General features: G+C 42.4%; 1 protein-coding gene across 6 annotated transcripts in view; it reads right to left on the reverse strand.

The window, feature by feature from the left end:
- The window catches only part of LOC128902076 (chromodomain-helicase-DNA-binding protein 1-like), a 75,458-nt gene that overhangs the window by 13,995 nt on the left and 47,594 nt on the right, over positions 1 to 13,869 (reverse strand). For all 6 annotated transcript variants that reach the window (XR_008463611.1, XM_054184424.1, XM_054184425.1 and 3 more), the window contains 8 exons: positions 13,712 to 13,864; positions 13,390 to 13,461; positions 3,355 to 3,504; positions 2,544 to 2,692; positions 2,189 to 2,285; positions 2,003 to 2,098; positions 783 to 959; positions 408 to 568 (listed from right to left, as the gene is read on the reverse strand). Coding sequence is in view for 5 of the 6 variants with exons in the window: in XM_054184424.1 (XP_054040399.1) it covers positions 408 to 568; positions 783 to 959; positions 2,003 to 2,098; positions 2,189 to 2,285; positions 2,544 to 2,692; positions 3,355 to 3,504; positions 13,390 to 13,461; positions 13,712 to 13,864 (1,055 nt within the window). In the remaining variant the exon portion in view is untranslated. The remainder of the gene's footprint in view (positions 1 to 407; positions 569 to 782; positions 960 to 2,002; positions 2,099 to 2,188; positions 2,286 to 2,543; positions 2,693 to 3,354; positions 3,505 to 13,389; positions 13,462 to 13,711; positions 13,865 to 13,869) is intronic.

Genomic DNA, 13,869 nt, shown 5'->3' on the forward strand with positions numbered 1-13,869 from the left:
GTATTTCCACAAAAATGTATATATTGTTTCTTCAACCTCAGTTTTTAGGTTAAATGATGGGAAGTAGAATATTTTGTTTGTGGTGTTAAAAAAAAAGCTCACCCATTTTAGAAACTGGTTTTTGAAACCACTGTCTTCAGGGGATGCAGGAAGAATAAAAGATTGTAAAACAATTGAGAACATTTTTCGAACCCAATGTTATCCCTCACCAAAAAAGGTTCAAATTCTGGACATAACAGTTCTTTATGTCAGCACCCCAAACTACACAAAGTAAAGCCTTAAATGCCTAGAATAAAAATTTTCAACTAAATTCAGGAAAAATAGACCGTTTTCCATATTTTCAAACTCTAAAATGATAAAAAAATATGCTTTGTCCCTTTTAATATGCATGTTCCCCCACATCTTACCGCCTAATCTCTGCATCGCTAAATCCTTTAATATTTTCTCGAGGAATAGTTCGTGGTCGTCCACGTTTTTTTGGTCGTTTTCTTTCTGAGATGGAGTCACTATCAGATCCAGAATATCTTCTGCTCCTACTGCGTTTCCCTTCACTTCCATTAAAGCTGATCTGGAATTTCAGATTAAGTAGTTCAAAGCTACATGACTAAAACATTTTATTAATGTGTTATCTAGCCTGTCAAAAATGGGGAGGAAGGGGGGGACAGGAGCGCCACGTGTGAAAACCACCCAACCCAAAAGTACAAGACCAAACAACAGCAACAAAAAAAACAAACAAACAACAACAAAACTATCAAAGTTAGTTGGTCAAAACCCAGAGATACCTGTTTTGCACAGTTTCTCATCCTTGGGAGCATATATATTTCTTCAAGCTCTTTTTGTCTTTCTTCCTCTTCTATTCGTCGCCGCTGGACTTCTGGAATGATATCTTCCCAGTTTCTTAAATTTTGTTCTGGTTCCAACTCAATGTCATCTTCATCCATATTGGAAAAGTTAGCCACCTTATGTATTGGAACATAAGTATTTTCACCAAATCAATACATGATTTTATTTAAACAAAGAGTCAGTATTTAATATTTTATGAAAACTTAGTTCAGAATGGCATATTTAATTTATTTATATATACACAAAATGTACACAAAATGCTTCATGAAGCACTGTCTCTAATTAAAGTATTTTCATATATGAAACACACACACTCCATGCAACATGGCTGAATATGAAGATTATAATCTTTTTCTTCTTTTATAAATTGAGTAATATAGAAATACTATGAAATGCCTCCCCAATAGCTGTGAGTGTTGTTTAATTTCCTTCAAAGCAGAAAGCAAGTCTAACTGAATGCCCGAGTTAATATGAAATTATAATAATGTAGAACTAACCAAACATTAATGAACTGTAGAAATCACAATATGTTGCAAATGAATGATTAGGAGGAAAGTGATTTAATACTCTACTGATCTAAAAAATTCCTGCCCTGCTTTAAACAAAAAATAAGCAAAACCACAACACACATACCAAACCTAAACAACAACAACAAAAAGATCCACACACACAAAAAAAAAAAACCACAAAAAAAACCCAAACCCACCACGCACAATTTGGACCCACTTAATATTTTAAGTGTTATCCAGTTAAGCATATCTGGCATTCATGTTTACATGGGGGCTTAAAGGAATTTCTAAAAGTCATCAACTAAGAAATCCAAACTTCATTCTCTGTTTTCAGAAGTACCACAGGTGCTTAACAGCATAAAGCATTAAATGAAAAACATCCTTCCCCAGTATTCTAATAATTAAATTGAAGACTAATGTATTTGTAAATCTCTTTCTTATTTTGCTAGCAAAATAAATTATGCATTTTTAAATGTTTGCACTGGCAGTATAGGTGAACCCTGTATAGGTGAAAAGACATTATATGCCAAAGAGCTGTTGCACCTGTTTCATAAGAGCAAATAAAAGATGAATAGGTGCACAAAAGAAGAAGAAGTAGCATTTCTAAAGGAAAGTATACTTAAGGAAAGAGGGAGGGAACAGAGCAATACCTTGAACTGTGAAAGCAACTCATCTCCTACAGTTAGTGGGCCTGGCTCATTTTCTCGAGTTTCAGCCCTCTTCAGGATTTCATCTATATCCATTTCCTGAAACAGAAGTTTCTCTTTATAACAACAGAATTCATACGCATTTTTAGTTTCTCTGTCCATCAAGTCTATATGCACTGTTCCATTTACCTGAGGCTCCTCCTCTTCCCCTTCAGGTTCTTTAAAAAGTTCCTCAGCACCGAACTTCAAAATTGCTGATAACTCTTCCTTATTAAAAGGTGTTGAGCTGAAATACAAAAAGTTTCAGAGAAATACTTTATCTTTGTGAATTTTTTCAAATTACTATAACTATGAGTCAATCAAACTTCCTTTTGACTTAAATAAAAGCTATATTTAATATGCAAAAAAACATACAAAGACAACATACTTTACAGTCTTTACTTATGTAACTCCTTATCACATACAAGTGAAATGACTTGAATTTTTATTCAAATACTTAGGTTTACTTAAGGATAAGTTAATATGAAAGAATGAACAAATATACCTGGAAGGAGTAGAGCCTGTATGTAGTACAGTTTTCCCTGTTGTGTCCATTCTCTGAATTACTAAGTGATCTAACACCATCTTTTTCTTGGCTCTTTCAAGAATATCTTCTTCTACTGATCCTTTTGTGACTAGCCGATAAATATTAACCTATGCATATTATTAAAAAGGCTTTATTTACATGCTCACAAATTACACATGAAAACAACATTCATATGGAGTTAACAAAAAAACCTTGAGCAACAACAGGAAGAAATGTTAGTCATAATTACAAATTTTCTAAATCTTATTGAACTAGTATTTCATATATGAAACTAGTCAATCATGTTACCATAGTCTCTACATAAATCATTTTAAAAAATAAAAGAAAGAAATTCTTAAGATCCCTCCTCTTTAAACTTCTGTGATTAGGCACAAGCATGTCCACAAGGAAAAATGTTATATCTGATTACTGCTTAAAGTCTTCTGCAAGAAAGAAACCAAAAGAGAACTACAATGTATTTAACTTCATTAACATTAAGTAAAATGGATGCGTCTGAAGTATAGCAGCTACTTTCTAGAATGACACGATGCCAATGAACGTGGGACAAGTCCACAACTCTTCTCCCTACCCATCCATATACAACGGCTGCCGTGCAACTTATAATTTTTTCTTAAAAGGCAAATTAGCATTCTTAACATTTTTAGACATTCTTGGCAAGTATTAGCTATTCTCAAAATACATAAGAATGGTGATGGCCCAGACAGACAGCTTATGGCTACCATTTGAAACCCTCCTTCAGGTTTGAAGCTTGAAAGACAAGTGTGCGCACCTGTTTCTTCTGTCCAATTCTATGGGCTCTAGCCTGCGCTTGCAGATCATTCTGTGGATTCCAGTCAGAATCAAATATAACCACAGTGTCAGCAGATGCCAAGTTTATACCTAATCCTCCAGCTCTGGTAGACAGCAAAAAGCAGAAGTCCTGAAATTATAAAATAAGAAATAGCTTTATATATGTTAGCTATAATATTCTTCAAGGAACCAATATGACACTTCTTTATATGCTCTGTGGAGCAGACTATGACCTCATACACTTCTTTAAGTATATCATAAACATATGTTAGACTTGTAATACAATAAGGTGCTTGTCATGGCTAGAGACAGTAGATTGCTATTAGAATAGAAGAGACTAGACTATTTCAGTTGGAAGGGACCTACAACAATCATCTAGTCCAACTGCCTGACCACTTCAGGGATGACCAAAAGTTAAAGCATGTTATTAAGGGCATTGTCCAAAGGCCTCTGAAACACTGACAGGCATGGGACATCGACCACCTCTCTAGGAAGCCTGTTCCAGTGTTTGACCATCCTCTCAGTAAAGAAATGCTTCCTAATGTCGAGTCTAAACCTCCTCTGATGCAGCTTTGAACCATTCCCATGCATCCTGTCACTAGAATCATAGAATCATTTAGGTTGGAAAAGATCCTTGGGATCATCGAGTCCAACCATCAACCCCACTCTACAAAGTTCTCCCCTACACCATATCACCCAACACCACATCTAAATGACTCTTAAACACATCCAGGGATGGTGACTCCACCACCTCCGTGGGCAGCCTATTCCAGTGTCTGACCACTCTTTCTGTGAAGAACTTTTTCCTAATGTCCAGCCTAAACCTACCCTGTTGCAGCTTGAAGCCATTCCCTCTTGTTCTATCGCTAATTACCTGTGAGAAGAGACCAGCACCAACCTCTCTACAACGTCCTTTCAAGTACTTGTAGAGAGCGATGAGGTCTCCCCTCAGCCTCCTCTTCCTCAAACTAAACAGTCCCCCCAGCTCCTTCAATCGCTCCTCATAAGATTTATTCTCCAGGCCCTTCACCAGCTTCATTGCCCTCCTCTGCACTCCAGCACCTCGATATCTCTCTCGTATTGAGGTGCCCAGAACTGGACACAATACTCAAGGTGTGGCCTCACCAGTGCTGAGTACAGGGGGACAATCACCTCCCTCCTCCTGCTGGTCACACTATTTCTAATACAAGCCAGGATGCCATTGGCCCTCTTGGCCACCTGGGCACACTGCTGGCTCATGTTCAGCCGCTTGTCAATTAGAACCCCCAGGTCCTTTTCTGCCAGGCAGCTCTCCAGCCACACTTCCCCAGGCCTGTAGCGATGCATGGGGTTGTTGTGGCCCAAGTGCAGGACCCAGCACTTGGCCTTGTTGAAGCTCATACCATTAGCATTGGCCCATCGGTCCAATCTATCCAAGTCTCTCTATAGAGCCTCCCTATCCGCATGCAGATCAACACTCCCGCTTAGCTTCGTGTCATCTGCAAACTTGCTGATGATACACTCCATGTCCTTATCAAGGTCATCAATAAAGATGTTAAACAGAAATGGTCCCAACACTGAGCCCTGAGGGACACCACTTGTGACCGGCCGCCAGCTGGATTTAACTCCCTTGACCACCACTCTTTGGGACCATCCATCCAGCCAGTGCTTGATCCAGCAGATCGTATGCTCATCCAGGCCATGAGCCGCCAGTTTTTCCATGAGAATTCTATGGGGGACAGTGTCAAATGCTTTTCGAAAGTCTAGGTAGACAATATCCACAGCCTTTCCCTCATCCAATAATCGGGTCATCTTGTCATAGAAGGAGATCGGGTTCATCAGGCAGGACCTGCCTTTCCTAAACCCATGCTGACTAGGCCTGATCCCCTGCTTGTCCATTATATGGCTTGTAATGGCACTCAAGATGATCTGCAATACCAGGGAGATACCAGGGAGAAGAGATCAGCACCTCCCTCTCCACTTCCCCTCCTCAGGAAGCTGTAGAGAGCAATGAGGTCGCCCCTCAGCGTCCTTTTCCCCAAACTAGACAAACCCAGCCCTCAGCTGCTCCTCATAGGACATGCCTTCCAGCCCTTCCACCAGCTTTGCTGCCCTCCTCTGGACGCATTCAAGGATCATAACATCCTTCTTAAATTGTGGGGCCCAGAACTGCACACAGTACTCAAGGTGAGGCTGCACCAATGCTTAATACAAAGGGATAATCACCTCTTTTGACCAGCTGGTTATGCTGTGTTTGATGCACTCCAGGATGCGGTTTGCCCTCTTGGCTGCCAGGGCACGCTGCTGACTCATGTTGAGCCTGCTGTCAACCAGCACCCCCAGATCCCTTTCTGCAGGGCTGCTCTCCAGCCACTCCACTCCCAATCTATACTTGTGCCCGGTGTTACTCCGTCCTAGGTGCAGAATCCAGCATTTGTACTTGTTAAATTTCATCCCATTAATCATAGCCCGATGCAATAATCTATCTAGATCCCTCTGCAAGGCCTTTTGTCCCTCAAAAGAGTCAACAGTTTGGTATCATTGGCAAACTTGCTAATGGTGCATTCAAAGCCTGCACCCAGATCATTGATAAATATATTGAATAGAACTGGTCCTAGAATTGAGCCCTGAGGAACACCGCTGGTGACTGGTCACCAGCCAGATGTATCCCCATTCACTACAACTCTTTGAGGTCTGCCCTTCAGCCAGTTCTTCACCCAGTGAACCATGTACCTGCTCATCTCACAGTAGGACAACTTGTCCAGAGGATGCTATGAGGGACAGTATCAAAAGCCTTACTAAAAATCCAGAAAAATTACATCCACCGCTTTCTCTTCATCCACTAGGCAGGTGACCTTTTTATAAGAGGAGATCAAATTATCCCCTGCTGTTGTTTAATATGGGCACCAGCGATGCAGCCAGGAGCAGCCTGAAGACAATCAAGAAAGACTATAGAGCCCTGGGAGCAGTGGTCAGGGACTCTGAGGCACGGGTAGTTTTTTCATCAATCCTCCCGGTCAAAGGGAAGGGGGTTGATAGGGCCAAGCAAATCTGGAAAATCAATAAATGGCTACAGAACTGGTGCCACAGCCAGGGGTTTGGCTTCTTAGATCATGGGACTCGCTTCAAGAAACCTAGTATACTGGGGGCTGATCAGGTCCACCTTTCAGAGGGGGGGAAGAGCATCTTTGGTCAGAGGCTTGCCAAGCTCATGAAGAGGGCTTTAAACTAGAGTTTCCAGGGGAGGGGAACCGCAATCCATCCCACTCCTACCAGTATGATGCCAATACCAGTAATAGATGCCCAGAACCTGGAGATGGGTTGCAGGTCAGCAGGAGAGCACCTGGAGTGCAGCATAAAGGAAAGCCAGCCACTCCAGCCAGGAAGCTGGAGGGCTTCATTGGGGGCCCAACTTAAATGCCTCTATACAAATGCACGTAGCATAGGGAAAAACAAGAGGAGTTAGAGACATGCACAAGCCTCCAGAGCTATGATCTTACTGGCATCAGGGAAACGTGGTGGGATGGCTCCTATGACTGGAGAGTTGGAATATAAGAATACAGGCTCTTCAGGAAGGACAGGCAGGGGAGACAAGGAGGGGGTGTTGCCCTCTATGACAAGGACCAGCTGGAGTGCATGGAGCTCCATCTGGGGACAGGTGAGGAGCCAACTGAGAGCTTATGGGTCAGGATTAAAGGGAGGGCAGGGACGGGTGATCTTACAGTGGGGGTCTGCTAAAGGCCACCTGACCAGGAAGATGGAGCAGATGAGGCCCTCCACAGACAGATAGGAACAGCCTCACGTTCACAAGCCCTGGCCCTCATGGGGGACTTCAAACACCCCCATGTCTCTTGGAGGGACAACACAGCAGGGCATAAGCAATCCAGGAGGTTCCTGGAATGCATCAATGATAACTTCCTTCTCCAAGTGATAGAGGAGCCAACGAGGAGAGGTGCCATGCTGGCCCTTGTTCTCACCAACAAGGAGGAGCTGGTGGGGAATGTCAAGCTCAAGGGTAGCCTTCGCTGCAGTGACCATGAGGTGGTGGAGTTCAAGATCCTTAGGGAAGCGAGGAGGGCACACAGTAAGCTCACTACCATGGACTTCAGGAGAGCAGACTTTGGTCTATTCAGGAATCTGCTAGGCAGAGTACCATGGGATAAAGCCCTGGAGGGAAGAGGGGCCCAAGAAAGCTGGTTAATATTCAAGGATCACCTCCTCCAAGATCAGGAGCGATGCATCCCAACAAAGAGGAAGTCAGGCAAAAAATACCAGGAGGCCGGCATGGATGAACAAGGAGCTCCTGGACAATCTCAAACAGAAAAAGGAAGCCTACAGTGGGTGGAAGCAAGGACAGGTAGCCTGGTAGGAATACAGAGAAATTGTCTGAGCAGCCAGGGATCGGGTTAGGAAAGCTAAAGCCCTGACAGAATTAAATTTGGCCAGGGATGTCAAGGGCAACAAGAACAGCTTCTATAGGTATGCCAGTGATAAAAGAAAGACTAGGGAAAATGTGGGCCCACTCAGGAAGGAAACAGGAGACCTGGTCACCTGGGACATGGAGAAGGCTGAGCGACTCAATGACTTTTTTTACTCAGTCTTCACCAGCAAGGGATCTAACCACACCACCCAAGTCGCAGAAGGCAAAGGCAGGGACTGGGAGAATGAGGTAGTAGCCCACTGTAGGAGAAGATCAGGTTCGAGACCATCTGAGGAACCTGAAGGTGCACAAGTCCATGGGACCTGATGGGATTCATCCACAGGTCCTTCGGGAACTAGCAGATGAAGTTGCCAAGCCACTATCCATCATATTTGAGAAGTCATGGCAGTCCAGTGAAGTTCCCACTGACTGGAAAAGGGGAAACATAACCCCCATTTTTAAAAAGGGAAAAAGGAAGACCTGGGGAATTACAGACCCGTCAATCTCACCTCTGTGCCCTGCAAAGTCATGGAGCAGATCCTCCTGGAAACTCTGCTAAGGCACATGGAAAATAAGGTGATCAGTGAGAGCCAACACAGCTTCAGTAAGGGCAAATCGTGCCTGACAAATTTGGTGGCCTTCTACAACAGGGTTACAGCATTGGTGGACAAGGGAAGAACAACTGATGTCATCTACCTGGACTTCTGAAAAGCATTTGACACTGTCCCACATAACATCCTTGTCTCTAAATTGGAGAGACATGGATTTGACAGATGGACCACTCAGTGGATAAGGAATTGGCTAGATGGCAGCACTCAAAGACTTTTGGTCAATGGCTCAATGTCCAAGTGGCAACGAGTGGCGTTCCTCAGGAGTCAGTACTGGGACCAGTACTATTTAACATCTTTGTTGGCAAACATGGATGTTGGGACTGAGTGCACCCTCAGCAAGTTTGCCAATGACACCAAGCTGTGTGGTGCAGCTGACACACTGGAGGGAAGGGATGCCATCCAGAGGGAACTGGACAGACTTGAGAGGTGGGCCTGTGCAAACCTCATGAATTTCAACCAGGCCAAGTGCAAGGTCCTGCACCTGGGTCAGGGCAATCCCAAGCACAAATACAGGCTGGGCACAGAATGGATTGAGAGCAGCCCTGAGGAGAAGGACTTGGGGGTACTGGTGGATGAGAAGCTCAATATGACCCAGCAATGTGTGCTTGCAGCCAAGAAAGCCAACCATATCCTGGACTGCATCAGAAGAAGCATAGCCAGCATTTCAAGGGAGGTGATTCTGCCCCTCTACTCCACTCTCATGAGACCCCACCTGGGGAACTGTGTCCAGCTCTGGAGTCCTCAACACAAGAAGGACATGGACCTGTTGGAGAGGGTCCAGAGGAGGGCCAGAGAAATGACCAGAGGGCTGGAGCACCTCTCTTATGAAGATAGGCTGAGAGAGTTGGGGTTGTTCAGCCTGGAGAAGACAAGGCTCTGTGGAGACCTTACTGTGGCCTTCCAGTACCTGAAACGGGCCTACAGGAGGGATGGGGAGGGACTTTTTATAAGGGCATGTAATGATAGGATGAGGGGTAACGGTTTTAAACTGAGAGGGGCAAGATTTAGATTAGCTGTTAGGAAGAAATTCTTTATCGTGAGGGTGGTGAGGCACTGGAACAGGTTGCCCAGGGAAGTTATGGATGCCCCTTCCCTGGAGGTGTTCAAGAACAGGTTGGATGGGGCTTTGAGCAACCTGGTCTAGTGGTTGGTGTCCCTGGCCGTGGCAGGGGGGTTGAAACAAGATGATCTTTAATGTCCGAACCATTCTATGATTCTTTTAATGTTTGTCAGTGACGCTTTTCTTTAAGTCTGTCTTCTCGTGTCATCTCCTCAAAGTATACTCCAATTTTATTGCATAGATATTTACTGGGGTTTGAAAAATTAACAGGTGTAAACATGCAACAATTATCTCTTGGTACTCTCAGTAAGCCATCTTGCTTTTCTTGCAAAATAGTTTGAAAATAAATATTTCTTTTGTGGATCTCTTAAATTGCTCTTGAATATATTGAGAATATCAAGACAGTGTCTATAAGATGTAATACAGACTAACTTCTTAGTTGTGTCAAACTTTAATACCAAATCAGTTTTGACATACGTTGCTGTACAAATGCAACTATTTGACTCAAGGGCTAGGGATGTGAGAAGCTTCTTTACTGCATATCCTGGAAGATGCTCTCTGTAGACTTTACATTGGTCTACCAACACACATGAAACTATAAACTTATTGCAGCCTTTCAGTACTTAAAGGGAACCTACAGGAAAGATGGGGACAAACTTTTTAGCAGGGCCTGTTGCGATAGGACAAAGGGCAATAAAGTTAAATGAAAAGAGGGTAGAGAAATTTTTTATGAGGGTGGTGAAATACTGGAACAGGTTGCCCAGAGAGGTGGTAGATGTTCCATCTCTGGAAACATTCAAGGTCAGGTTGGATGGGGCTCTGAGCAACCTGATCTAGTTGAAGATGTCCCTGCTCATTGCAGGGGGAGGGTTGGACTAGATGACCTTTAAACGTCTCTTCCAACCCAAACTATTCTATGATTCTAAAAGGATTCTTAAAGACTGACCAGCACTCATGGACTCTCAAGTCCTCAAAAGCAGATTCCCAGGTTACGCTGCTAAGTAGCTCCCTGAGTAGCTTAAAATTGGCTCTCTTGAAATCCAGGGTAGCAACTCTGCTGTCCTTTTTTCTCATTACACTGAAATTTTAAACTCAACCATTTCATGATCCCTGTGGCCAAGACAGCCACCTACCATCACATCCCCCACGAGTCCTTCTCTATTCACAAACAGCAAGTCTAGGAGCGCATCTTTCCTAGTTGGCTCACTGAGTATTTGTGCCAAGAAATTCTCTCCTATGAAGTTCAAGAATTTCCAAGTCCTGCTCGTCACAGCAGTATGATATTCCCAGATGATGTCTGGGAAGTTGAAATCTCACATAAGGACAAGGGCTACTGATCCAGAGATTTCTCCTAATTGCCTACAGAATAACTCATCAGTGCTTACATGCTTGGCGATGGGTAGTAGACACCCACTACAACATCTCCTTTGTTTTCCTTCCCCCTAATCCTCACCCAGAGGCTCTCCACCACATCATCGCTAACTGTAAGGGCTGTACAATCAAACCTCTCCCTCACGTTTCGTGTGACACCTCCACCTCGCCTGCCCTGCCTATCCCTCCTGAACAGCCTGTATCATTCCAATTGTGGGACTCATTCCACCAAGTCTCACTAATACCAATGATATCATAGCTCTGGGAGCTGACCAATGCTTCTAGTCCATCCTGCTTGTTTCTCATACTGTGTGCATCGGTGTACAAGCATTTCAGATATGCTCCTGAGACCTGCATGCTCCCAGGAGCAGTGTAAATGTTTCTACTAGCGTTGCCACCCTCAGGTGATGCTATGCCAACCCTTGTCTTACCTACTGCAATCCTGTTGGTATCCCCTTCCCCCATCAGTTCTAGTTTAAAGCGCTCTCAATCATTATGTTGTGTGTTTACCCTAGTAGGCTAAGCATCACACAGCCACTCGATTGCTTCTCCCTCACAACCCCAGTGGGATAGGGGAAGAGGAAAAGAAGACTAAAAGCAAGGAAACTTGGGGGTCGAGATAAAAATTGTTTAATTAGCAAAGGAGAAGTGGAAGAAGAGAGAAAGAAAACAAAACAAGTGATGCAAAGGCAATCACTCACCACCTCTCATGGGCAGGACCAATGCCCAGCCAGTTCCCAAACAAAAGATGGCTAACCTCCCTAAATCCCCTCCTCTCCTTTTTTATTGCTGAGTATGACATCATATGGCATGAAATATCTCTTTGGTTAGTTTGGGTCATCTGCCTGGTTATGTCCCCTCCCAACCTCTTGCACACCCCACAATCTATTCAGTAGGGGGGCAGAGTGAGAGAGAGAAGGCCTTGACACTATGCAAATGCTGTTCAGCAACAGCTAACACACTGGTGTGTTATCAGCATTGTTTTTATCACAAATCTAAAATACAGCACCATACGAGCTGCTATGAAGAAAATTAACTCCAGCCCAGCAGACCCACTATAAGTATAAAGCAAACTGATATCAATTTCTCTTGTGAACATTTATCAACTTCTCCGTGGTTTAAGTAAGCAGCATCCTAGAAGATGAGCAAAAGCCACTTGGGGAGAAAAAACCAAGCGAAACACTGATCAAAAATACAAACCCCCTTGTTGTTAAAGCCTCATGTTTGCCCAAGTCCCTCGTGGTTTTTTGTTAAGAAAACTAAAGTGTTTTGCGGGGGTCAATGCTCTTCAACATATTCATAAATAATATGAAAATGAGATGAGCAATGATGTAACAAAGTTTGCAGATGATACAGAGTTATTCAGGGACAACTACAAAGGACTACAGAAGGATCTTACGAGACAGGTGATAAAAAAAAGCATAAGAAATTAAAGATAAAGGGAAATAGGAAATAAATTTGTGTTTTAAATACAGTGAAAGGTAATAGCAAATCATTACTGCTCAGGAATGAGTCCTTGGAGTTGTCGTAGATATTTCCATTAATATCTTAGCTCAGTAATAGCAAAATAAAAGTATGAAGTTTTATTGATTATTAAAAAAGAAATAGAGAATAAAACAGGAAACAACTTTATTGCTGCACAACTCCATAGTTTGCCTCCATTCTTGAATACTGTGTGAAGTTCAGATCTCCCTTCATCCTAAAAACTATGCAGTACAACTACAAGGATTCCAGAAAAAGGCAATGATATCTATACTAGAAATTTAAAACAGAACTAACTTCTGTATTTAACAAACAGATGAAGTTTATGTTATAAAATTAAGTCCTTCCTCCTCAACCCCAGCAGAAACATAAGCTCAGCAGCAACTGACAAATGCTATGCTGCTAGTACTGAAAAACCCTGTCAGTGTAGGATAAAAGACCTAAGACTGTCAAAGGTATGGAAAGGCTTCCATAGTAGGAAACCTAAATAAACTAGGAATCTTAAGTGGTACACAAACAATGGCTAGAAATCAGTTCTTCAGTTTCTTCCAGGGCAAGGAAATAAGAAGCAAAAAATTAAGATAACAGAAGCCAGATTAAAGATAGTTTTCCTTCATGCAAGGATATACACAACTCAATTCTGCCCATTGCCTAAATAGGTTTTCGATGTCAAAAGCTTGTATAAAAGTTCAGTGCTCCTGTAAAAATTGCAGGATTAAGTCCTACACAACATAATAAATTAAATTCTTCAGTTTTTATATACAGTACTTAAAATTACTTTGATAAAGAGCATTGACAAAAATGTAAAAATATAACTATGTAGTTATATTAGTTAAACACCATTTTCATAAATTCTGTGCTTCCTATTTAACCTCCTCTTAGTTTTTGGGGGTTTTCTTTGGTGTTTGTTTGGTTTTGGAGATTTTTTTTTGGTTGTGGGTTTTGTGTTTTGTTTTGGTTTTTTTTTTTTTTGTATAATACATCCTTCACTTTATTCTATCTTCAGTTTTTGTGTAATATTTGTTATATTTCTTGGGGGGAGTGAAATAAATCTGAGTAGATTAAAAAACCAACCACCCACTAATACCATACCTCTGATCCTTCTGCATTAAAATGATCCAGTGCTTGTTTCCTCAATTCCCCTTTTATTGATCCATCAAGCCTCTAAAGAGATGAATAATACAGTTAAAAAGGAACTCCTACTATATTCTAATCCGAGCAACTTGAATTCTCAATTGCCAAAACAATTGGGGGGGGGGAAGTAGAGTAATGTAACACTTAATCTTTCTAATTAATCAGTCTTTTCCTGTACATAAAATTAAACTTTCATAAATCTTTCTATTAAAAGGACACTTTTCTTAAGATAAAGTGGTAAAGATCAAGGCTTCTTGGCTACTACCAGCAAAATTCTTACCTGAAAGGGAAACTGACGATACTTCAGATACTCTGCTAGGATGTCTAGCATCCTCACCATCTGAGAGAAAATCAGTACTCTGTTGCCACGTTCTCGTAGACGTATCAGTAGCTTGTCAAGAAGGATTAGTTTCCCACTGCTACGTATTAAATGCTACA

Source organism: Rissa tridactyla, chromosome W (assembly GCF_028500815.1).
Source record: "Rissa tridactyla isolate bRisTri1 chromosome W, bRisTri1.patW.cur.20221130, whole genome shotgun sequence".
NCBI classification, from domain to species: domain Eukaryota; kingdom Metazoa; phylum Chordata; class Aves; order Charadriiformes; family Laridae; genus Rissa; species Rissa tridactyla.